This window comes from Zonotrichia leucophrys, chromosome 1, assembly GCF_028769735.1.
Source record: "Zonotrichia leucophrys gambelii isolate GWCS_2022_RI chromosome 1, RI_Zleu_2.0, whole genome shotgun sequence".
NCBI lineage: Eukaryota > Metazoa > Chordata > Aves > Passeriformes > Passerellidae > Zonotrichia > Zonotrichia leucophrys.
In genome coordinates this window covers 36,781,946-36,807,114 of record NC_088169.1, presented here as the reverse complement: position 1 = coordinate 36,807,114, position 25,169 = coordinate 36,781,946, and the positions used below count along the sequence as shown (strand labels likewise).

At 38.4% G+C, this 25,169-nt stretch overlaps 1 protein-coding gene across 1 annotated transcript in view; it reads right to left on the bottom strand.

Moving 5' to 3' along the window:
- EFNB2 (ephrin B2) overlaps nucleotides 1–25,169 on the bottom strand; it is a 45,369-nt gene that overhangs the window by 4,399 nt on the left and 15,801 nt on the right. Inside the window, exons 2-4 of the mRNA XM_064711952.1 lie at nucleotides 18,369–18,652; nucleotides 1,849–1,941; nucleotides 980–1,093 (exon numbers count right to left, since the gene is read on the bottom strand). Coding sequence (XP_064568022.1) covers nucleotides 980–1,093; nucleotides 1,849–1,941; nucleotides 18,369–18,652 — 491 coding nt within the window. The remainder of the gene's footprint in view (nucleotides 1–979; nucleotides 1,094–1,848; nucleotides 1,942–18,368; nucleotides 18,653–25,169) is intronic.

Genomic DNA, 25,169 nt, shown 5'->3' with positions numbered 1-25,169 from the left:
CAGGCAAAGCTCATGTGCTGAACAGCCTGTTGAATATTTGCTGCTTATCACATCTTCATATTACTTGTCACAAAAATTACATGAATGCTCATTGACACTTTTTCACTTCTAAGTTTGAACATATTTCCCTCTCTTGATGTTCACTCACAACGGAAAAATGATACAGATGCTATATTCACATAATTGTTAACTCTTCCCACCAAAGCCTCTGCAGGGATCATCTGAAGCCACTCACTGTATCAAAGATTCATTAGCCCAATAACTAAAGACACGGCTGGCAAGGAAAACTTGTGGCCTTTTTTGAGAAACCCAGAATCAACTGTCAGCAAAGGTTTGCTTTGTAACATTACTAATTACTGAATTTTCTTCTGGACAGCTTGAGTCTTAAGAGTTAGGTTTTCTCTTGTTTACCCTATGAGTGAAATGCATCCTGAAGATATTCGTTTTGATATTTGTATCTATTTATTTTGTTTAGATAATTATTTAAAAAAAAAAAAGCCCCAAAACTTTACATTTAGTAGAAGACCAGCCATACATGTCTAGACTTCATATGGTCAGCTAAAACATCAGGACATTAATTATAGATGCCCTGAAATAAACTTTATAAATGGCTGTCAAGAACCACTTGATAATGTATTATGCGGGAAGAGAAAGGTACTCCATCTGCCTGAGTACTAACTGTAAGGCAGCACTGACCACTGTAAAGCTGCTTAGCAAATGCCCTATCCAGAAATTTTCCTGTAAATGAGAGATACTGTGACAAGACATAATTAACTTCTACAGCAGAGTGGAAGAGGGGAGGGAGCAGCTGCTGCCATAACTTGCAGCTCCCACACACTATCCACCGGGGCAATCACAACTGGCTTTTGTCTCATCTCATGTTGAATACATTTGCTTTTCTAGGAAGTTAATAGTAAAATAAAACATTTGGGGACAAAGGAGGAGAAGACGCTCCAGGGCAAAGCCCCACCACACCTACCTGAGTGGTCCTTCACAAAGGGGCTGGTGGTGGAACTCTTCCCGTTGGTGCCAGCTTCCTGCTCGGGGCGCCTGGTGGGATCCGTGTACCGGGGCTGCCCTGCTGAGTTGGGATCTGGGGAGAGAAAGAGGACTCATGCAGCTTTGGCACTTGATGGTATGGAGCCTCACAAGCTGCCTCTAGGTACCTCGTGAGACACAAATGGTTTAACAGAAGAGCCTTTATGCAAAGGGCTGGGAGATATAAGAACGTAATTTTCCTTTTAAAGCAAAATGGTTATATTAGTTATTTCAGGTTTAAATTGTGAGGCCATCTGCAGAAACTATAGGGTCTCCTGTAATTGGCAAGAAAAGCTTAGCAGATGACATTTCAGTTTAACTGAGGAAGTTGATTGACTACTAAACCAACTTCTACTTAGAAGAATAATTCTTTCTTCCTGCACAATAGGTTATCTATATGTGAAAAGAGACAATGAACAAAAACCTCTCTGTAATCAGAATTCATAACAAGCAAACTATAGAAATATTAGCTTCCCTCTTTTCATGTATTTTAAATAATTCTGAGCAGCAGAGTTGTGGCTTTTGTTTTTAAAATAAAAATAAAAATGACTGAAACACACTACTCCCAGGTGACCTTTCCTTCTAGGGATCTCTCCAATGAAGAGATCTTATTACACCAACCCTCCTTCTGTAGAAATCTGTCAGTAGCTGAGGAAGAGAAAATAGGCTGTGCTTTCAGACTATAAGGGAGGAATGACCACACTAAGGCTCGACTGCCTCTCTGCTCTACACTGCTAAAAGAAGCCTGGAAACTAAAAAGGACATTGAGACCGATCAAAGTGATTTCATGAAACAGCAGATGGTCTTTACCTTGTCCAACTTTCATGAGGATCTTCATGGTTTTTGTCTGGCACACCCCTCCCTCCTGGTTATCCAGGCCCTCCAAAGACCCATTTGATGTTGCTGATTAAAAATAAAAGAAAAATAAATAAAAATAAAAATAAATAAAAATCAGGAAATCAACAGGCAAAGTGATGTGAATATGAGTGTCTGAAAACAGGGATCTTTCAATCTACCAGGACCTGTTTTTGTTGCTCGGGCTGACCTATGGAAAGTTGTGAAATGTTGAAAGCCAAAGGAATGAATACACTGGTAAGCTGTACAATATATACAAATGGAGGAATGTGTTATCAAGGTTTCAAATTTACCCAGCAGCCTTTTATTTTCCTATGCACAATTGACTGACTGACTGACTTGGACAAAAACACACCATCTTGCTAAAAAGGTGATGGAGTCAGCTGAAAAGGAAGCTCTGGCAGGCTCAGAGGAGAAAAGCACTGAAAAAAAATCACTCTTTTTTCCCCCCTCCCAACAATATCTTTATAATCACCACGTTACACCTGCTTCCTCTATTACAAATCTCCTGCTGGAATAAGTGAACGCATACAAAAGACCCAGGTGAAAGCTAAGATTCTGAACTGATTGGAAAACCATTTAATATTTTAAAGCACAATCTCACTTTTCTCAGCACTGAGGAGCCTCTGCGGGGGCGGGTGGCAAAGGGGAGCACGCTCTACACTCCCAGGGAAACCTTTCAGCTCACACAAACAACGGGCTGCTTTCCCCTGTGTCCGCATTGTTCTGCCTTATCTAGGTGCCGGCCAGAGCCACGCGATCCGGGCGCAGGCTGGCACTGCCGTGCCATGCTCCGCTCCCTTGGAGAACCCACAGGGCTGAACCACGGTGCATGGGCGCGCCGCTGCCGCCCCAGCCAGCTGCTGCTTGCAAAACAGCTGCTGGCAAAGGGCTCAGCAGCTCCTCCGCAGCTGGCACTGCAGCCACTGCACTGCACTGGGCCGCCGGCCACCGCGAGCGGGGCACAGCTGCAAACGGTGGGCTCTGGATTCCCCACGCAGGGAATGCACCGGGGGCCCTCCTGCCCTGCTTGTCCTGGGGATGGGAATTTCACTGTCATTTCTTGGAGCTGTTCATCTGAGGCCCAAAATAAACTTATAAGAGGGCGCACTGGGCCGCCAACTGGAGGAAACAAATGGAAAATGGGACGACAGGGAGCTCACTGCTTGGCTTGCCGTGGTAGTGAAGTGCTTAAGCAGCACATGCCTCCCTCTGCCCCTCTCCTTTCAGCTTGTGGGCTTTACACTCTTCAGGTCTTTGTTTTTAATTCTCGCTCCTTCTCTTTCACCTTCCTTGGGGATTTTCTTTCAAATGCAGTCTATGTATATTTCCTTTTTCCTTCACAATGTCTTCCTACCCCCATGGCAGTATTTTTCTTGCTCTAATCTTCTCTCTAGCCGTAAAGATATAAACCCCATACTGCTGAACCCTGCTTCCTAGCCTTTGATCTGAGTCTTGTTTTTGTTCCACTTCTGACTCTTTTGTGACCAACTCGAATTACAGCCACCATACAAACTTCCCAAACTGTGCTTTCTTTTCCTAAAACTCCCCTCTCCTAATACGTGGTCCCTCCCAGTTCCTCCTCTTGTTCCCTCCCCCCTGTAAAAACATGACAATAGCTGTATGGCAAAAAGACTTTTCAAAATACAAAAGAGCACGTTGAGTAATTTAAGATAAAAGCTGATCTGAAATGTGTCACTGCATTGCCAGGCTTGGAAAATAATGGAGACATATAGTTTTGTTTTCTTTTGTTTTGTTTTTTTCCAGAGGGGGAAAAAAAATCAATACCAAGTACCCATCCTGGACATAAATCAAACGTGTCTTTGCTGAAAGTGTTTTTTATGATCTATTTGCCAATGTACCAGCACAAGGACACAGAAAAAATGCAGTAAATAGAAATACCAAAGCTGAGCACCAACAGAATGTACAAATAATAAACACTGACTCTGTCTTGTGGTTTTGTTACTTGATTCTTTTTTTAATCGAGCCAAAGGGAATCACATCTCCTTAAACACCTTCTACTTCATTTTAGTTGACTAGAATGCTGCTTCTTCTAAACCAATGCCTTTTTGTTCTTTAAAGGCCTATCCACTTAACCCATGGAGCAGGAGACCGCAACAGGATGCAGAGGATGCAGTCTGACCTCAGCACAGAATAAGAAAGTAAGTTGAAAAAAAAGAATGCAAAAATTACTTCAAATACAGTCTCCAAATGGGAAGACCCAGATGTACAATGAGTCTGGTTGTGTGCCTACGCCAGCGCAATCCGCCTCGCCGGCTTGCTAAAAGAATGCTTTCAGAGCTTTGATGTCAGATGAATGAATTTGCAGAAGTATTCACTTTTTCCACAGTTCTTCAAGGGATTTTAGGAAAGCCTACGTTGTAGCTCAGAGTACAGACTGCTACGTCCTGAGGAACAGGGAATTTTCAAAGAGAAGCATTTCAGTGACAAAGCAAGTTTCCTTCTCAGCTTTTCCTGTAATTAAACTGACAATTACCCAAGGCCACTGGAGGAAATTATTTTTTGAAATTCATTAAGACTACCGAAATACAACCTTGCACATCCCTAGTGTACCAGGAAGAAAGTGGGTAGCTTTAAACACATCGTTTTAAGCTTTGAAAAGCTTCACTGAGAAAAAGAAGTAATCTGGGACAGCAGAGAAAACACAGTTTCATACTGCTAATGTCCTTTGACAGTGCAGTGTGCAGAAGTCAAACAAGGGAGTGAGTATAAAATATTCCTCAAACACTTGCTGCGGCCTTTCTATATTGATTTCCAAATGAAAATTACACCCACTGTCATTTTAGCTCCTCCACTGCATCTACACCTCTGTGGGAAAGTGACCCAGAACTTGCAGCTCTGCTCACACTGAAAGGATATTAAAAAAAAAAAAGTGCCCCCGATAGGAGTTTTGGGTCTGAACACAAATGTAACACAAGTTTCTGGTACCCAAAATGGAAATGTTATCCTCCAGTGTGTTTATATAATCAGATTTTAAACTTTCTATCCAATTTATTCTTATATGCATATATATATATATATATATATATATATATATATATATATATACATACATACATATATATATATATATAAAAGAACAAGGTTTTTTTACATTTTGGTCTAAATATGGATTTATTTTAAAGTCAATTACTTAGATGAGTTACCATACAAAGCCCTCTGCTAAGAAGACTAAATACTTAAATATTAACATTAATAAGCATAATGATTAATATGAAGTTTCTCATTAGTATGTTCTCAGGATCCCACACTTCACTTTCTATTAATACAGAACGTAGGAAAGTAGAAGTAAGTAAAATGCTGCTAAACAGGTAGCAAAATATTTTTAAATCTTTTGATGGTTAAATAACTCTGATTTTCTGAGACCTGTCCTGCTCCACTGGTGTCAACTGCAAAACTAATAATTACAGCCAAAACCACATTAAATTATTCAACAGTTTGTCTATACCTAAAAAACCCCATATATAATTGTGCTAAAATCTCTACTAATTTGAAGTCTTTCTAACAAAATTGTAATAACTTATAGGCCATTTTTACAGTAGTTTATCACTGCCTGTCTGCATTCCTTGAATACAACACCAGCTGCCATTTTATATGGAATGCAAGTTTAGCTTTTCAACATTCAGAAAACACTTATCTGTTATGAAATTATGGTTTAAGAGTCTTGCTGATACATACTTACTTTAGAGAAGCTAGTATACATTTGCAGGTTCATAACACACTACTTTAACATCTCCTCCTCCATACACATGGGAGAAATTAAATTATTCAGACCAAAAAACCTCATTCTGATCTGCCTCCCCCTCTTTGAAATACATGAACTGTATAAAAACAAACAAAATCCCCAACAAAACAAACAAATAAACAAAAAAGGCTGGACCTCATGTAAATCAATGTATAATGTTTTACATTTATTTGCTTTTAAAACTCCGCAAGTGCTGTTTGTTGTACAAAGTGCATTAGTCATAAATGCAGAGGCAGGGAGTCAGTGAGCATAGCAGAGTCAGCTGACAAGAACAGTTCCTGGCCATGATTCTCATACAGTCCCCATGGAGAGGAAGTAATATTACATTTTAATATGTCTTCATTTGATTGTTATTACTCTGCCTCCCAGGAGGCCACGCCACTGCATGGAGCATGGCTGTTTTCAACCTACCAGGTTGGTAACATTGCTCTAATCAGACAGAGAATTAAGCTGCTGGATTTGTGCCTGTATATAGCTTTTCATTCACAAAGAGATTAGAAATGAAGGCACAGTCACAAAAATTCAACTTCCTTCACTCCTAAAAACACACATTAGTTACAAAATGAAAAAATGCCATCACAATTACTTTAAACAGCAGCAGACAAAAATCTCAGCCTTTTAATTCTGCTATACTTATTACACAGTTTCATGTTTTAGGATTATGAAAAACATTACCTATTTGCAAATTAAATGACGTATGCTTTGAACCAACACAACTTTAAAACACCTCTATTTCTAGAGCTTGAACATGAAATGGACTACATAGCTGATGAGAGAAAGGATCATTGTATTTAATTTTCCTGTGAAAACTAAATGGACCTTAAACCACAGACTATAGGAATAAATGAGTGATGTCAACTGATGGGCAAGGGCAAAATTGATTTTGTCCCTCCTTAGTGTGCTGGACAAAAAAAAGTCATTTGGCAATATAATAAAGACACATCTCTGATGAAGTCATGAAGAATTAATTGCTGCTGATGTGGATCTTTTAATAGCAAATTGAGAATTACAAGTTTTTTAGGGGCAGATCAGCAGTATCCAACAGTAGTGATTTTCACAGTTTTTGTTCATCAAATACTGCTTGAATACTGCATCAGAAAATAAATTTCTCAAAATCAGAATAAAATTAAATCAAATAAAACTACCTATTTCCACTTTTCCCCTGCTGTGCTTAGAAAAAGAATGAAAAAAACAGCAAAAATCCACACAAGCTTTAGATCCAACAGCAGTAAGAAGTTATTCTTAAAGCAAAGTTGCACTCCATATCACATGCACTCTCAGGATTACTAAATACATGAAAAGTTTTTGAGAGTTTTTTATTTTATCAAGTAATAGAACACTATTTTGGCCAGGCATGCTCTGACTGCTTTCATCTGCTTTTGGTCCTTTTAATGATGTTCTTTAGTAAAGCTCTGAATAAATAATTCTTCTTTTCCATAAATTTAGATAATTTATGGGAGAGGTTTAAGAACACCAGAAATCACACACTGCAAAACCACAACTCACTGATCACAACAGGGAAGTTGTTTCGAAACAACCCATGGATGAAAGAACAAGATAGCTGAGAGAATAGAAAGTGTTTTAATTAAATGAAATTTAATTCTGCCCCCCAGTAACAATGCCACATCTGCATGGACATCTGAAACAACAAAAAAAAATTGTTCAGGCCTCTCACCAAAGAACAGGTAAACTTGGCACACATTACTTTGGGTGAGCTGAAAAATATTTAGAGAGAAGAGAAATATGCTAGTTTCAAATACTAGCAACTAATGCTTTCCCTTCTCTTGTAGTGATGAAAAGATTGACACTGAAACCTTCACTTTTTAAAAAAAAAATTAAACTGTCTTCTGAAATTTAACCGTCAGCAGTCCCAAACCTGTAAGTACTAAAACCATGAGTACGAAAACGTAAATTCATTATGAACAGTTGAATGGAATGCTGTTATGTGTTGACTGTTTTTTATCAGCAGACAATAAAATCAAAACTTTCTACTGATCTTCTAGAGACAAAGAAATGATAAAAAAACAACAAAAAAAACCCCAAAAAAACAACAAATAAAAAACTTGCTGAATTTGCCCAATATAATTTAGGACTCCAAGATTGTAATGCAAAATGTATAAAAGCAGCTTACCAATAATTTTGGTTTTTTTATAAAGTCTGTTTTTTTTTTAATTTGCAAAGGCAAGATGGCAGAATTTTGAGGAGTTTCTCAGCCTAAAAACTGCTCATTCTGCCTTATTCCACACACTGTTTCAAACTGAGATAGATTTTTTTCCCTTAAACTAGGGCTCATGGAGTGTTTATAAATACTCCTGATGTCAGCCTTTTTTCCCCTCTATACATATGTGAGGCAAAACTTCAATAAGAGGCAAAGGACAAGAATTCTCTATTCTTCTTTTTCACTTTACATTCTTGCTTTTTAAATTAAGTCCTATACTGTGTATCTCAGGATTTATATATAAGCAGGATCCACAAATTATATTCTCTACAGCAAGTAGGCAGCAATGCCCTCTCCAGTCAAGCTAAAGCCAGAACAAAATAAAGCAAAATAAAGAACAGGCCTCTTTTTGCCAGGAAGAAGCAAAGGCTCTGCAGCAAAACTTTTAATTCACTTTTCTAACCACTGCTCTGAAATGTGTCTTGTCCAACTGTGAATAGCACGACCTGAGGTACTTAGATGGGACTCATGATACAAGGGTATTTATATAATTCCCTAATAAAAGTCTCCACTTGTATTCATATGTTAAGAGAGGGACAGATTCTATTCCTGTTTCAATGTTTTTTTTTGAGGGTGTAATGCAGAGGACACAATAAAGAAAGAGCCAATTTGTTTTGTACTGTAACATACTTTGGTATGTACCAGCTGTATGATTCCAGGGACATCTCTGGAAATCCACACTCTCCTTCCCACATCTCATGCCATCCAACAGCACAAAACAGGGAGAGAGTTGTAAAGTTTCCTACAATCAGAATTATTTTATTAATTCCAGGGAGGCATGGCACCAAGTAAGAAAAATATACGCGGTAAAAAAAAAAAAAAAAAGCTGCTTATGTCAACAAAGTCCTTCCATAAAGGGAAAAAGAGACAGTGAGAGAGCCAGAAAATATAAATAAAAGCTGTGAATTCTCACTGGTTACTGCTGCCTATCATTTTAAAAACACCATCACTTTCTCACTGAGTTAAGAAATACCACAGCTGAAGTGTACTGAACAATAAACTATTTGCTGAATTATTATCCATTACTGAAGGTCACAGGTTCCACCCACCTACCACAAAATCCTACTTGCTTTACTGCTGTCAAGTGCACTGCCCCTTTCCAAAACTCCCTGGGAATGATTTAGAGATTACATAAAAACAAACCAGAAAAGCATCTCAATACTGCACCACTATGAACGACGAGTCTTTCATTACAGTTAAGCACTTCTAAAAGAATTTCAGTTCTATATTTCACATACTCTGAGAAATGTTGTCAGATAATGATCCACTGCACACATGGTTGCTTCTAGTTTACATAAACAAATTATATATTTGTGAGTGCTGAAGTAACTGTGGCAGATGTAAGCCCACTAATTATGATGTATTTAGTGTATACCCAAAAGTATGCATCTAAAACAGATTACTAGTTAGTTGACTTCACCATTCACAAACAGGTATTTTATGCAAATTTATCCTCTCTCCCAGCATGCTACTGAGAAAAGCTTCTCATGGATAGGGAGAAGTGTCTCCCACCACCACAGCAAGCTTTGCTTAACAGTTCAGCTGAACAGAACTAATAGAATTAGTTAGCATTCAAGTTACACTGATTGTTGCTAATGACAAGAGGGCTTGCTGGAAACAAAAGCTTTAGCATTAAATGAGGACCTACTTTCTGTATCATACAAATTCAACCTCACTATACAAGGATGTTCACCTGCCTTGAAAATCTCTGGTTTTTGTCTGTGGCACTTGGATAAGAAAGGGTTATAGTGAAAGTTCATATTAAATAAATAACAAACCTCTTGCTCAGTCTACTGTCACTAATTGCATGCAATGATATTAATGACCCAGTAATTGCTATACGAGTAGCACTGAAGTGGAAAACATCATTTTGAGGCAGAGTTCATCTCTAGGTGGTAGGACTTCACCAGTGACTGAGTTAATGCCTAGTGACAGTTTAGAATATAACACTACAGATGAGAAAATGTGCCAGTCTCACGGTTATAACAGTTTAGATGGACATGATGTTATTTGCTTTGACCACACAGAGTCTAGGAGTAACCCCAATAAAGTACCACAGTCAGACTTTGCCCTGTAGATGAACCTCATTCCTTTCAGGGGAGATGCTCCGTACTATAACAATCTAGAGCAATTTTCCACATGTTTGCTTCAATAAAAGAATACCTTCATCTCCTGCTTTTACATGTAGCACAACAAAAGTGTGCTTTATTGCAAAACACAAAAAGCTATTTACATCATCTAACTATCCTTCAGCAACACAGAGTTTGGCACCTTAGTACTGAGATCAATTATGATACTATTGGATGACTGTACACTTGGCAAAGATGATCAGAAGTTAAGCACTGTTTTGACTGGAGTATGCTTATGTTTGTGTTTAGAGCTGTAAAATACCCACAAAGTAAACCTTAATGAGGGAACACTGCAGAAATTAAGCAATCTGAATTTCCACGGTTCTACAGGACCTCCTGTTCCAATACTCGCCATTAAGAAATTAAGAGGTTTAGCTTCTTTAGAAATTATCACATAGGCACATCTTGGCTCATTTTAAGGAACTCCAGTGGGATATGCTAATTCTGCCAGCGTTTGGAATTTTGGAAAGTCACAACTAGACCGACGAACTGATACTTTTAATACTTATGCTCACAGAGTTTTTAGAAGTTAGTTTAATAGTTATACTTATGTTCATGGGGTTTTAGCAGTATAACATTATTTAGTTGTTTGGGGTGTTTTTCCTGTTGCAATGAAAATTATTTTGCTAATGTCTTGACTCTGCTAGTGAACCTGCTGTGGCAGCCTCTGGATGGCATGTGGAATCAACTTCCAGCAAAGGCTGGGGCCAAACACATGGAAAGCAACTCTGCAAAAAAGCCTCGAGGGTCCTGGAGAACACCAAGCTGACCATGAGGCAGCAACGTGCCCTCGTGGCAAAGGAAGGCAGCAGCTCTTGGGCTGGATCTGTAAGGGGCAGCGGGTCTGGGGAGGTGATCCTTCCACCCCACTCTCATCTGGTGAGGCCACACCTGCAGAGATGGGGGCAGTCACAGGCTCCCCAACACCAGACAGATGTGCACTCACAGGAACAAGCGCAGTAAATGCTCATGGAGATGATGAAGGAACGGGAGCACCTGCACAGGAGGAGGGCTGCATCCTTGGGGATCCTCAAAACTCAGCTGGACACAGTTCTGGGCAACTGCCTGCCTGCAGGTGGGCCTGCTCGAGTAAAGGTTTGAGCAGGGGATTAGATGAGCTCCAGAGGTACCATCCAAACCAGTCCATTCTGGGATTCTGCAATCAGCTGGGCTGTTGTGGTCTAATGCATTTATGTGCTAACATGAAATGCTTGAAAAACAGATAATTTTAAGTTTTCCTGCCAGGATCTGGATTCAGAGCTCTGTTTCTCTCACAGCAGCCCAGTGAGCACATAAGGACTACTCTGCTGCTGCGGTTTAGTGAGTTTTGCTCTTCATCTACCGAACAGAAAACAGATAAATCATGCTAACAAAGATCCAAACATGCTTTTAAAAACCAGCCTTATCAGCTTAATACGGACTCTTCTCCAAGAACAGCTAAGACTACCTTAAGCCTACTCCTGCTTTTACTTCCAGAAAAATTTGCTTTATTTCCTTGGGACTGAAAAAAGAAACTGGAAGACTGCCCATTAGGGCTTAGTTTTATAGTCTGATTTATCAGAAATAAATCCTGAAATATTCTTCATCCAAGGTTTCCAGGATGGACTGAAGTCAGGAAAGAAAATCCAATTTGACATTTAACCCTGGTTTTCAACCGTTCCAGACTTTTGTTTTAGCTAATGCAGTTTTCAGGCAAAAGTACATTTCCCTCCATTGCAGCTACGTAAAGACTTTAATGAGACAAACAATTTCAAGTCTTTAAAATGAGTTTCATTAAAGTCTTTGTAAATCCTCATGCAGCTCCTCATCTTTAATTTTAGGACTTCAAATACTGCAATATGTAACACATATGATACAAGCAACTGTATAAAGTAAAGAATAATCATTCCACTTGATGAGCTAAATGATCATCATCCAACTTATGAACAAAATAGAAATTAAATGTGTGTAGTGTGGTAGTGCACTCTCAGGTTTCAGTTTAGACAGATATTTTCTTCATGCTTTCCTCATAGCATGGCACATCTCTCCAATACACAACACCCCCCTGATTTAAACAGTTACTCATATCCTGAATATAAAGGATGAAATACACACTCAGCACATTATTTTTCTTCATGCAGTCCTTTTAAGGATGTTTATGCAAATCTAAGAACATACACATTTTGGAGAAGATCAGGGTTTAAGCTTTTTTTTTTTTGCAAAGCACTACAAATGCAACATACATAAAGACTTCTAAGGGAGAATGTTGTATCCTTCTTTGTGAATGTATTGTATTTCCCGTATTTATAAACTGCTTCTGAGGAACTATGAAAGCGAGATATACAAATAGCAACTAAAACTATTAAACAGCTTCTTATGAAATTTTAAAATCTGTTACATCCATGAGTATTTCCTGAATAATTTTTTCTTCCAGTCTGAACAATTATTCTTCATTTTCATCTGATTCCGTATCTATTCAGAATACTTGCAGGGGTGTGGGGGAAGATAACTGTATTTTTTTTCACAACATGCCATAATTAAAAAACTGAGAATTCGTATCTTTCATTTCCCTCCCTTAGGAACAGAGACATAATAACAGATTTCCTGCTGAACTATCTCTGTCTACTTTAAAGGAGATAAACGATTGGTATTGCCTAGGTAATGGCACCGAATATGAACAAAGTCCATCAATATAAAATGGCCTTATTCTCTTACAAGACCTGTGTGGTCTGGGACAAAACCCCAAAGGACCACGACTCCATTAATCCTGCAGGCCTTAGACTCTGTTAGAAATCTGAAGCTGCACAGACAGTGATTTTTCTCTCTAATAATATTATTTCTATAAGCTGTATTTATATTTCATTCAACAAGGGCTAAGTGGTATTGCTGATACATCCCTTAAAAGACTCTTCAGCAAAGTCAAAGACTGACCTCTGGATATCATTTTACACAAGGAGAAATTATTTATCTAATTTTCTGAGGAAGGAGAAGGAAAGGAAAGAAAAAAGTGATCTTTGTGCAAACGGAATCAGAGTGACTATTATTGCACTGGCTTTCATTAACACCATCACCACCACCACAAAAAAAAAAAAAAAAAAAAAAAAAAAAAAAAAAAAAGGAAAAAAAAAGAAAAAAAAAGCCCTAAACCAGTAGATTTCTGGACCACAGACTCTTTAACAGAAACCAGGAAAAATGTCTTTGCTGCAAAAAATAAAGGGACTGAATTTCTGAAACGGTATTTGTTCCTGCTTTGGCTAGTTTGGCATTAACAAAGGAGAACCTGTTTACTGTACCCTTTTGGGCAGCTTTCACTAGGTGATTTGGAGCTTGCAGGGGACTGCAGGCTGAAATCTGCCTCAGAATTTCAGAATTTTTCAGAATGTCCAGCCAGACAGATTAGCCAGCACTTAAACTGGTCAGAATACTAAAATAACATTTTAATGTAAATCTGTTTGGCCATGCAAAGAGATTTATTCTTCCCAGCTGGGCTATATTTCAGGGCACAATCTATATTGTCCTTTAATATGTTCTTCCTCAGACAGTTATTGCCCTTTAATTGCAACAGAATGACAAAGTGAAAACATAAAAAGCCTTGTGATTTTTTTCAAACACAGCTAATGCTAAAGTTTCAGAATGACTGTTTTGATTTTAAAAGCCACAGTACTATTAAAGCAGTTATCCAAAATATAGTGCTACTAGCCAGTATAAACCTTTAAATCAGTCAGGGATCAAATATATATAAATATACGTTTTTTAATTTAAGCCAGAAGCCAATTATGTAAGTGGGTCATTTGAAAAAAAGTTGACAAAAAAACATTTAAGGAAAGCTGCATATTCAATTTTGCCAATGTCAAAGCCAATGAGCATCATTAGCTCAGCAAGCCAGCTAATGAGGTCCAGGCAGAGCAAGCCTTATAGAGGAATCTTTCAGAGAGCCATTCTGTAGCCCCTTCCCAAGTCCCAAGTCACTCTACTACAAATTTGGAACAGGTGAAGCCTTCATTGCAGGTGACTTGTTTTTTAATGTTGATGATGTCAGCCCATAAACTTCACTTATGCAAAAGAAGAGATGGCGTGAAATACGCGCTCGCTTGGCCGAGCGACCTAAGGAGCCGGACGGTGGCTGGGAGGCAGGCGGCACTGCTCCCTTCCCTGCGGCACAGCTCCCCACAGCCTTCCTTCCTTCCCCCAGAGCTCCCCCAGCACAAGCCCAGCGTATCACCAGCTGCTCCAGGCCCTCTGACTAAAGGCCAAGTTTACTGGGAAGGGCTCAGGATGACTCCTGTACATCAAGAGTAAACATCTTTGGCATATGAAATGCACTTGAACTCTGCTAATGCGTCTCTCTCACAAACAAGAAGAATCTGCATCTGAGAGGGGGTACTGAAGCAGTGACACCGTGACCCAAGTACTTGCAGATCAAGTACTGAGTATCTCCTCAGCAGCAAGAATATACTCACTGCTTTTTCTGAGCAATTCATAACAGCAGAAAATTATTCCCTAACCATGCAAAGACATAAAAAGACTTTTAATGCAAACATCAGAGTTGCAAATCTTCACACCCTTCTGCTCAAATCTGCCCTTTACGTAGATATTTATGTTGTTGGGCATGATGCATCTTCTTCCTTCATGCATGTGATTAAGGACTTCCTTAGAGACTTATGATATGTTAGCTAAATGGTCACATATTTTAGGGTACTCAAACATTAATACTTCTGAGATCTCAAATACATTTGACCTTCTCCAGTTCTGCTAAAAAGAAATCAGGTAACTGTAGGAAAATGAATCTATTCATTTCCCAGGAACGAAAAATTGATGATAGCAAAGAAGAGAAAAGCAAGGACACTCTGTTACATCATTTACTCACTTTCACAATCCCATTTAGTATCGTCTTTCCAATTACTGCTGTTCATAGAATTAACTCTTTGGATACCGATAGTCATATTGAGGAATATCTTGCCAAGAAATGAGTTACCTTTTTTTTTAAGTACCACTAAATGTGAAAACAGATATGAGAAACTTACCCACACTTTTACTTTTTAAAAAACTGGGAATTGTGAAATGAGAACATTTTATATGCCTAGGCTTAGGGAAGCACTCAATAGAAAAGATCTCCTTCTGCTATACTTTTCATGAATACATCTGGATGATATAAAAATTATGGCTTGAAGAACTCCTGTGCAATCATATGTCTCTAAAGGCTGCTTCATCCTGTGTTGCAATTCCTCATCCCAAAATGACTAACCCCCTAATATGAATAGAGATTTTACTGTTTAATACAGCTCCACAAACCACATACTATTACCTTAGAAAAACAAACTCTGTTTTCAAATAATGGCAAGATGATAAAGGTGCGTGGCGATGCACAAAACATTTAAAGGGCTGACAAGAGCCTGCCAGCATAAACAGCGTGAGATCAGGCTGTAGGCGCAGCCACAGCAGGCGCTGCAAAGATGCTGAGCTCAGTGAGCTCTTGTGTTAGGTTTGTTTGATGCCACTTAGTTCAGGGAATGCAAGATCCTAAAATACTTTAAAACCAAAAGCTGGCACATAAAATGCATCATTGCTTTCATTTCACAGCTTTTCCACCCCTCAAAAAAAACCCAACAAAACAAGCAAGGCAAAACAGAGGGACGGACGGACGGACGGACGGACGGACGGAAGGAAAGGAAAAGGAAGAAAAGGTCGTGAATAGGAATGCATGCAAACAATTCAAAGCCTGATTTGCATGCATGACTAAGATGCATTTTATTACTTATAAAAATGACAGCAACTGTCCCGACTACCAGAACTTGCACTGACAAGGCTGTGTCATGAGCTTTTGAATACAAACTAATAAAACCCTCTCTAGCTCCAGTACTCTCTAAAATGGTGTCCTAGCTGAGCACTGGCCTACTTTTCTATGCCTCTTAGTGCTTCTGAGACCAGCATCACTGAGTTTCTTGTTTTCTCCTTGAATGACAGGAAGGTGAGGGTTTTAGCTTCAGGATGGCTGGGTTTTGAAGGGGGGGGGGGTGCTTTTTTGTCCAGTCTATTAAAATGTATGGGTACCCTTGCTGAAGCTCAGTCAGTATGCTAGAGTGATGTTAGCCATTTGTTTATGCCACAATGAGTAGGAAAAATAATACCCTGAGGCACTCCAGTATTACTGCTAGGGCAGTGTGATTTTTGAGGCATTAGACTGAAGGCTGAGTAAGTTCTTTCAACCAAGTTATGCTGTAATCTTCCAGGAAATGCAATGTCTATTATGTCTTATTGCTATAATGAAATAATTATACCAAACTAATGAAAATGAGACGTACTTAATAATTCTCTGGGTAAATCCATGACATAGATATGACAGAACTGACAGTGCATCAGAAAGCTCCATTTGTGCCCATAATTTTCAGGTAATAATTGTAACAGTGCCATTTGTTCCACTACAGTTGGTCTTCTGTGGATGTTTTTAAAAGCAGCACTAAATAATGAGCACATTCCCTCATTTAAGCCAAATATTTGAGCATGGTCATTTTTATGCTACACATTTTCACAGGAGTTACTGTCTCTCTATACTACTAACTATCTCTCAACAAGTAATTTTCTTGCTTTCCCCCTGGTAAATATCTCACTGTATTTCAGTGTGAAGTTTGTCAAAGTTAATATTGTTTAAGTGGGATCACATTTTTATATACTCCCCAGCTAAACAGAGAAAGTGCACATATTTAGCAATCTTTAAAACAAAAAAATGGTGGTTTGTAGCTCCTGTAACTTTTACTTAATAATTTCTAAAACTAGTAATTAATATTAATAATGCAGTGAATTCTTACTTTAGCTGCTGCGACATACAACCTTGTTTTATACATTACCATGTACCATTATGGATATTACTGGGAAATAAGCATTAATTTATATTGAATTAATTTCCATTTCCATTTCAATAGTACTTGATCAGAGCACTTTTTAAAAGTGCCAATATTTTTAAATCAGAAATTGAGAAATAATTACCATGGCTGACATTACATGAAATAATTATCAATCCTCCAGTTTTCAAGGAGGTGGCAGAAACATGTTCAGGGACTAATCTTTTAGCATGACCTGTTGTGACAGGACATGGGTTAATGGTCTTAAACTAACAGAGGGTAGATTTAGACCAGGAATGGTGAATCAATGTTGTACAGTGTGTTAAACACAGGAACACGACGCCTAGAGGTGTGGTAGATGCTCCATACCTGGGAACAGAACTCTGAGCAACCTGATCTAGCTGAAGATGTCCCAGCACACTGAATGGGGTTTGGACTAGATGAGCTTTAAAGGTCCCTTCCAACCCAAATTATTCTATGATTCTGTGAAATAAGACACACAAGTATCTAACTTGTTTGTAACTGCAGAAAAGCCAGGTATTTGCAGAATTTTTTCCGTCACCTAATAACTGCGGATACTTGCTCGAGACTTAAAAAGTGCCCATGGAGCCAAATGAGATCCACAGGGCTTAATATTACAATGACAAAACCTAAACTAATGTAAATTGTTGTTATACTGCTGAGGTCTCAGCTTATGCTAACTCCTGATTCACATCATTAACTTCACACATCATAAGTAATTTGAATCACTGAACACAGTGGCTACCTCCAGACTTGCTTTCAGACATAAATCCCTGATCAGAAACTCACACAAAGTTTGTACTGCTGCACAGAGGCCTGTGCCATGCATATTTGTTTAGCAAGCCAGGACCACGAAAAAGGATAAAATTCAAGACCATGCTAACTAGTCTAGGTTTTACCCAAGAACTCTCCTAGCTACTGTATGGACATAGTAGGTACGTTTTGAGGAAAGGCATGTTCCACTACAGGCCCTTACCAGTAACCCTTGTACTGACAAAACTGGCACCAAAGTGGCCAAAAGATGCTTCCTGTGAGAATCCCCAGAGCACCTGGAGCAATGGCTCCTCACTCACACAGGATGCCTCATCTGAGAACAGCTGGGTCACTGTACTGCTGCTCCTGGCATAAGAGAAGCCAAGGACAAGGCCAACAGCACGGCACATTACCAGGGCTGTGAGCAGGAAACACGTCACAGTTTAGCTGCACACAACTTCTAATGCAAATACAGGACACAATACTGTGCACAAAAAAAAAAAAAAAGGAAGAAGAAGAAGGAAAAAAAGCCTTTTACAGGCATAGAAGTACAATCAATTGTGGTTTATACAAACCAAGGAAAAAAGAGACAGACCTTTTGGAAATCAGAAACAATATTGAAAATATGCTGGCAAGAAATCATTTTCAGATAAAAAATACATAAACCCATTCATATTCCTCTTAGTAGTTTGCTTATAATACACAAGACAGCATGCAAAATAAGGAACAATTATATTTAAAAGAATGAACAACTGAAAGTTTGAACTTACATATGACGTAATAATCTTTGTTCTTCTGAAATTCCAGGCCCCAGAGATTAGGACTGAACTCTTGAAACTTGATGGTAAACTTAACATCTTGATCTGGCTTGGCACAGTTAAGTAGAGGTGTATTGTCCTTTTTAATAGCACAGCTATCTGCTTGGTCTTTATCAACCATGTAGACCTTATAATATTCATATTGGCCAATAGTTTTAGAGTCCACCTTTGGGCATATAATATCCAGTTTGTCTCCAATTTGTGGATATAGTACCAATCCTTGTCCAGGAAGGAATCTAAAAGGAAGGAAAGAAAAAGGGGGAATGGGGGAAGAGAAGAAGAGATAAAATTTTAGATATTTAATAAAATTGCATGCAGAAAAGTAGCAACTGCATGAACAGACAGGAATAAACAGTTTCCAAAACCAAAATGACAGACTGAACAAACCAAATCTTAATAGCTTGGGCTTGATTCAATATCAACAAGATGTTTATTTAGATCTTGGAAATTACAGATGGATTGAGTCTTTTAGTCCTTATCCCAGTTTTGGGCACACTAGCAGATTTTACATCTCTCTCTGGCAGGCACTGCTGTTTTTTGCACTGCATTTAGCCATGCAGAGCAGCTAACACAATACCTGGTGAGCTATGATTCTGTTTTGCTAGTATTTCTACTATTCTTGCACATATTTTGCTAATTTTGAATATGGGAGAATGACAAAAATAATCTTTCAACCCCCTTGAACAGCCATGTGGGACAGGAAAAAATGTAAGACTAACAATATATCAACATGCTGATAAACATTGTTATATTACTAGTGTAACACAAAGAACATCAGACCAGACACTCAACCAGGACCATGTTTACAGATCTCTGCGATGGACAGAGATCTACCTGATCACACATGCTTCTAGGAAAAACACTTATATCCAGGACAGTGCGATCATTCCACTACAATGATTTCTCTTCACAAATTCCACCATTACTGTCATTATTTTAGCTCATTTTTGATTTTTTTTTTTTGTGCTAGTAGGTAAAGACAGGTGTGCTTTTTTTCTTATTATGGGAAGACTTCTTACACAAACTGGCAGGGAGCTTTAACATTTGCAGTTAGACACAGTATTTTGTCTTTCCTACTCATATTAATTAACAGGCAAATATGACCACTTCTTCAGGGAAGAAAAATACAAATAATTACTTATAGTATTGATTCATGCACAAAATAAGGAGTCGTGTTCTCACAAGGACAAAAGCCACAGCAGGTTTGTTTGTTTCTCTCTCCATTAAGACATATTTGTTTCAATTAAGGCCAAGAAGTGCATGTTTTAGAACAACAGCCAGAAACACAACCAATGTACTCGAATGCACAGACCTAAAAGACTTTCTTTCCTCTTTTTCCTGCCTGCCAGCATTTTCCAAAGATCTTCCTTAATGGAGAATCGGCCTGAAAAACCAAGTGAAACAATTCCTGTCTAATGAACACCCTTCTCCAAGTGCTAATATTTAAACAGCACACGTAGTAAATCTAGCTTATTCACAGGCAGCCTTCCTGGAAACTTTAAATTAGAGTATCAAGGCCCAGGCAGAACAAAGCTGTAGGCGTCGGTGACCTCCAACCTCTGGCTTGGCAAAAGGAGCCACCAGCATGAAGTACTGGTGGGGGAGAACCCACTAAATTAAAGCATGATGCAACGCCCCAAATTTCGAATCCATCATTTACAACTGCTTGCTCCACACAATTCAAGTTTATGATCTGTGCTAATTGAAGCAGGATTATTTTCACTCACAATGCCAGTGTAAGAATTATATTTGTTATGAAGCAGCATGTAGCAGGACAAAGACGCGTAATTACAGATTTGGGGAACTAGAACAATGAAATGTTATGGCAAGAAAAGCGACTGTTGATGTATAAATCACTGCGCTCTTTTGTGCTGTGCAGTGTAATTTCCAGACTGCAGAAACTGGGCTTGGCCACGGCTGTTCAAACCGAGATTGAAGTGGAGACAGGGCAAAGCTGCGCCTCCTCCTCCAGTTTTCAGACATGCCAAAGGAATGCAGCGACTACCGCCTCCGGAAAGCTGAAATGGCCAAACAAATGGGAAGGTGGGAATGCATCCTCGGAGTTACCAGCCCGCTGAAGGACAACCAGAAGCGTGCGTAGATATGGCACCTAGGGATGTGGTTTAGTGGTGAACACAGCAGTGCTGGGTCAACAGCTCGACCTGATGGTTCTTACAAGTCCATTCCAACCTGAACAATTCTATGATCCTGTAACTGAGGAGGATCCCAGCCAGCAAATTCCCAAGGGAGCAGCATGTACTCGGATTTTGGCTCTCCTCAGCGATCAACTCTGACTAGGCAAAAGCAAAGGGACAGAGTATCCAAGCCGACCTGCGTCACCTATGACTGATTTTACCACCTTGTCCGACCACAGCCCCATTTTAGCTTTGCTCCTGTGCAGCACTGCTGCATCAGAAAGATGACAATCACTCATATTCCCCCATCTGCATGCCAGGACAAAGGCTGGTCACTGTATGATCCCACTGCTGCAAATACTTCTTCTTGACAGCAATTCTTCTTCATATAACAGGGCTGTGTAATAGGAAACCTGAGATTTCAAAGGACTGAATCTTTGCTTGTGAGTTAATCAAGTTAGATTCCCATACATAAAAAATATGAAATTCTTAAGGTTAGATAAATGTACCTGTCCATCATTATCAATAATATAAGCTAAAATCTGCCCTAAGAAACAAAAGACACTGATTCTAATTTTAGACTTTGTGCGTATACATGTAGCAGCCACAGTATATGTTCTCCATGCAAACTCTGAGCACAAACAGGATGGGTTGAGAGGTGGTATGCCAGGCAATCCTCAGAAACATCTACAGGAAAGAGGGCACACTTGTGAGCCTTAGTTTCAGCCAGGAATTGTCCCATAAAAGGTAGAGGACAGAACTGTCCCCAACAGAGAGTTCAAACTACATTTTACAAGAGCTTTAAATGCATGCACTTGTTAGAATTTATGGCAGGGAATATTCTTGCTATGACTCTGAAGTCTGTACAGTTTTAGAACTAAACTCAGTACATCTTCTGCTTGAGTGTCTGAACCTGTAGGATCTAACGCTGATGGGATTAGGGAAGAAAAAAGGCTTAAAATGCAAGGATTAATCTGAGAATTTGATTGTATTGAAATTTTTCCACACTTTGCAGTTTTGATCATGACCTTTGCTAGGAGAGATATTTTTCCAATTTACTTTCCTTATTTTCTTACAACAACAAAGCCCAAATATGGATGGAGTTAATAAAAAAGTTTCACCTCATGCATTTCAGTTCAGCCACAAAACTTACAGTGGCTGATTAGTCGTAGGCATGATTATTATCCCTGCATTTGTGTAGTACTTTTGCTACTGTACTTTTTATAAAGACTTTAAATCATTTGCTGGGTACTAAGCATTTTCTGAAGCTATTTATGAAATGTCAGGAGGATTAAGACTACTGTTTTATGATCCTATTTTTGAAGACCTTCTATGGGAAAAAAAAAAAGAAAAAAGAAAAAGAAAGGACAATGTATATTCAGCCTTGGTGAAGGTTAAAAAACATCAGGATTAATCCTGAGTCTTCATTTCTTCAACATCAGCAAGCGTTGATGTTGTCTTAAGTATTCCAAAGCAGCATCAAGACTGATGAAATGTTTGCAGGATGGTGTCTATAAAAATTAAGTTAACAAAATGGCCTTAAAAGTCTGATCAAAATGTGCCTTCAACTAATTAGAAAGCTTTTTTTTTCTCCACGTCAAAACAGAGATATAATACAGATGAAGCAAGGTGTTTCCAGAATCCTGGGACTGATCCTGTGGAGGCTGTTACTTCAATGATGGCTTGGGACAGTGACATGCTCTCCAAGTAGTCATGACAGTGACAGCACTGGAACCATTGCTTCCTCTAAAAAGCTTCTAACTTTCTGAATTTCAGCTCTAAGTATGATTTACTGCAGAACTTAAATACCAACACAGGGCCCTGGACCCCAACAAAAACTTAAGAGAAAAGCTTAGCAAGCTTCCCAACTCATTTCTGTCAGCAGTCAGATACAGAGAGACTCTTGGAGCATTTGAAAAATCCTGCTCACAATAAATAATCCTGGTGCCTGCTGTGAGAAAGCACAGAAAAGTATATTAAGTACCATATAAGCTGTATGATGAAATTCATGCACTTTCTGTCTGGCACTTTTCAATACAGATGGCATTTTTACTGTCAGCCCTAAACTGGTGCATTGTGGGCGACATTTGACATCTGTGCAAAAGCCCATGGATGTGAATCCCTCCCACATGTCCAACTAGTCATGCAGCTCATCAAATAACACCACCTTGCAGAGTTCCCAAACCTTTTTTAAAGTAATTATTGCACTTGACCAAAAAGTCACAGCGACACAAAAAGAAATTAGGAACAGAGTGGTTCATTCCCTGCTCAAACCAACACTTCAATGATTTTATCTACCACACTTGAGTCTCAGCAGCAGTTTCTGGCAATAATGCAACCTTACTTGTCAAAGTCTTCAAGAAGTTAAATTTGATTGTGAAATTTTATATACATTTTTTTAAAAAGTATATTAGTTTCCGAAGAATTTCTTAAGAATTGATTTATTGTTTAGAGAAATTTAGCACATTCAATCATATTAATTACAAAGGAATCTTGCTTAATGATAACCACTCAAACTTGCCTAACCTCATAATGGGAAACTCTCTCTCAAAAAAAAGTAGAACTTAACCTGCCCACACTCATTCATTGAGAATATTCTATCATTTCTTAGTATAAGAAAATTTCAGAAAATTCTGAAATTGTAAAATTACCTGCAGAAAAAATTCTTAAGAGAAATAAATTCTTAAGAGATTTTGTTAATCAGTATTGAGTGATGTAACCCTATATTTTGTCAGGGTTTTTCCAACTTGTGAAACTGGACACATACATATATGTACATATACTATAAATATATATGCACACTTAGCTTTAACTATATTCTAGTAATTATAAAATAAATATGATTTTAGAAAGCATGTTAGTACTTGATGCAAGGCTTGTATATTTAACTGGAGAGGCAGTGCCAAATTTCTGTGCTTTAATAACTTACCCGAACTAATTGGTGTAGGCAGTTAGCTTTAAATTAATGTCACTAAAATAATCCTAAAAATGTGAACAATCAAGACGCTTCTTAAAATGCAGCCTGAAACCTACTGTTGGGGAATCCTACCCACTTAACTTTATGAAGTTTTAACTACGAGCCTGACTCTAAAGTTATTCATTGAAAAGTTTATTAAGGAAATATCATGAATACTAATAACACAGTATGTTAGTCCGTTACTTATAAAACTGCAAACTGAAACAGAATACAGAATTACATTCCACATCAAGTCCTTACTGTCTAAAGAATGTTTTTTAATTAGTATATGTATTAATCATCTGACTTCTGAGAAAACAACAACATTCATATTTCAAATATCATTTACTCCACAGGAGAGATATTTAAGCAAGAAAAAAAGTCCTACCAGCTTGATGCAAGCAAAGAGAATTTTCAGGAAAAGGCTAGTGATTTCAGTGAAGTAGCAGAAAAACAGTTTCCTGTTTCCCATAAACACTGCACTGCATAAAATCCGAAACCAAAGATCAGAGCTCTCTGCAAAAGCTCTACACAAAGCTCTGTCATATTTAATACCATGTACAAAAAGATGCACGTGCATATAAGGTATACACCTGGCTGTAAATGCTTTTTGTGCAGAAGCAGTGATTTTACAGGACTCATCTCTCTCGACTTTAAAAAGATTAAGTGAACATGAATTCAATGAGAATATGATCAGTAACTAATGTGGACAGACAGAAAAACAGGCTTCATCAAAAAAAGATTAATGTGGAGTCTCTCTTAAAATGCGTACATAATTCTGTGAGGAAGAAGGCACTATACTTCTGCAAAATCTCTGCAAGAAAAAATACCATAGTGTGACACAGCAAGATGACAGACTGGCTTTATACACAGACTAGTAAATGAAACTTTGAGAGCAAAAAACGCATAGCATTTCATATTATTAGAATTCTTTTAAGTGAGTTTTGGAAGCTACTTTTCTTTACCAGTGCAGTCTTATTAAATCATTTTAATACTACAGGAAAGTTTTACACAACATGCTAAACAGGGATGTTTTTGAATTTAAATAAAATTGAAGAAGTTTAATCTGCTAACCTTTATTTATATGTAACATTTTTCCACGGAGTTAATGAAACAATTTATGTAAGGAATAGCTGCTGGCGTTAATGGGACTTGCAGGCTAGAAACTAAAAGGAATTCAAACAAATAAATAAACAAATATATTCACGCTCATCCCTTAAGATCTTTAATGGCAAGTACCACATTATACAAGGCCAAATTATGAAATATTATAACATGAGTTGGTAAAGCAGCAAGTCCTGTATTTCTCACTTCTACTGTAAGGGAAAAACCTATGTTCAGGCTCCCCTGAAATAAACCCACAGCAAACTCACAAGTGCTTTGAAACAGTTCCCTGAAACCATAGCTGATCTCCATTCTAGGATTTGGGGTACCTTATTCTCCTCACTCTTCCTCACCTCTAAAAGAGCCCATCTCCTTTCAGACTACCTGGGCCAAATGCTTACGGTGTGCTGAAAAAGGGAATGGTATAGTTTTTATATTGTTTTAATCACAACGCTGGACACAACATGTCAGTGGTGCCACCATTTCATGTGCCACAAATAGCCATGCAAATGGACACTGTCTTGGTGCCTTTTTCTGGACCTATTCTTACGGACATCA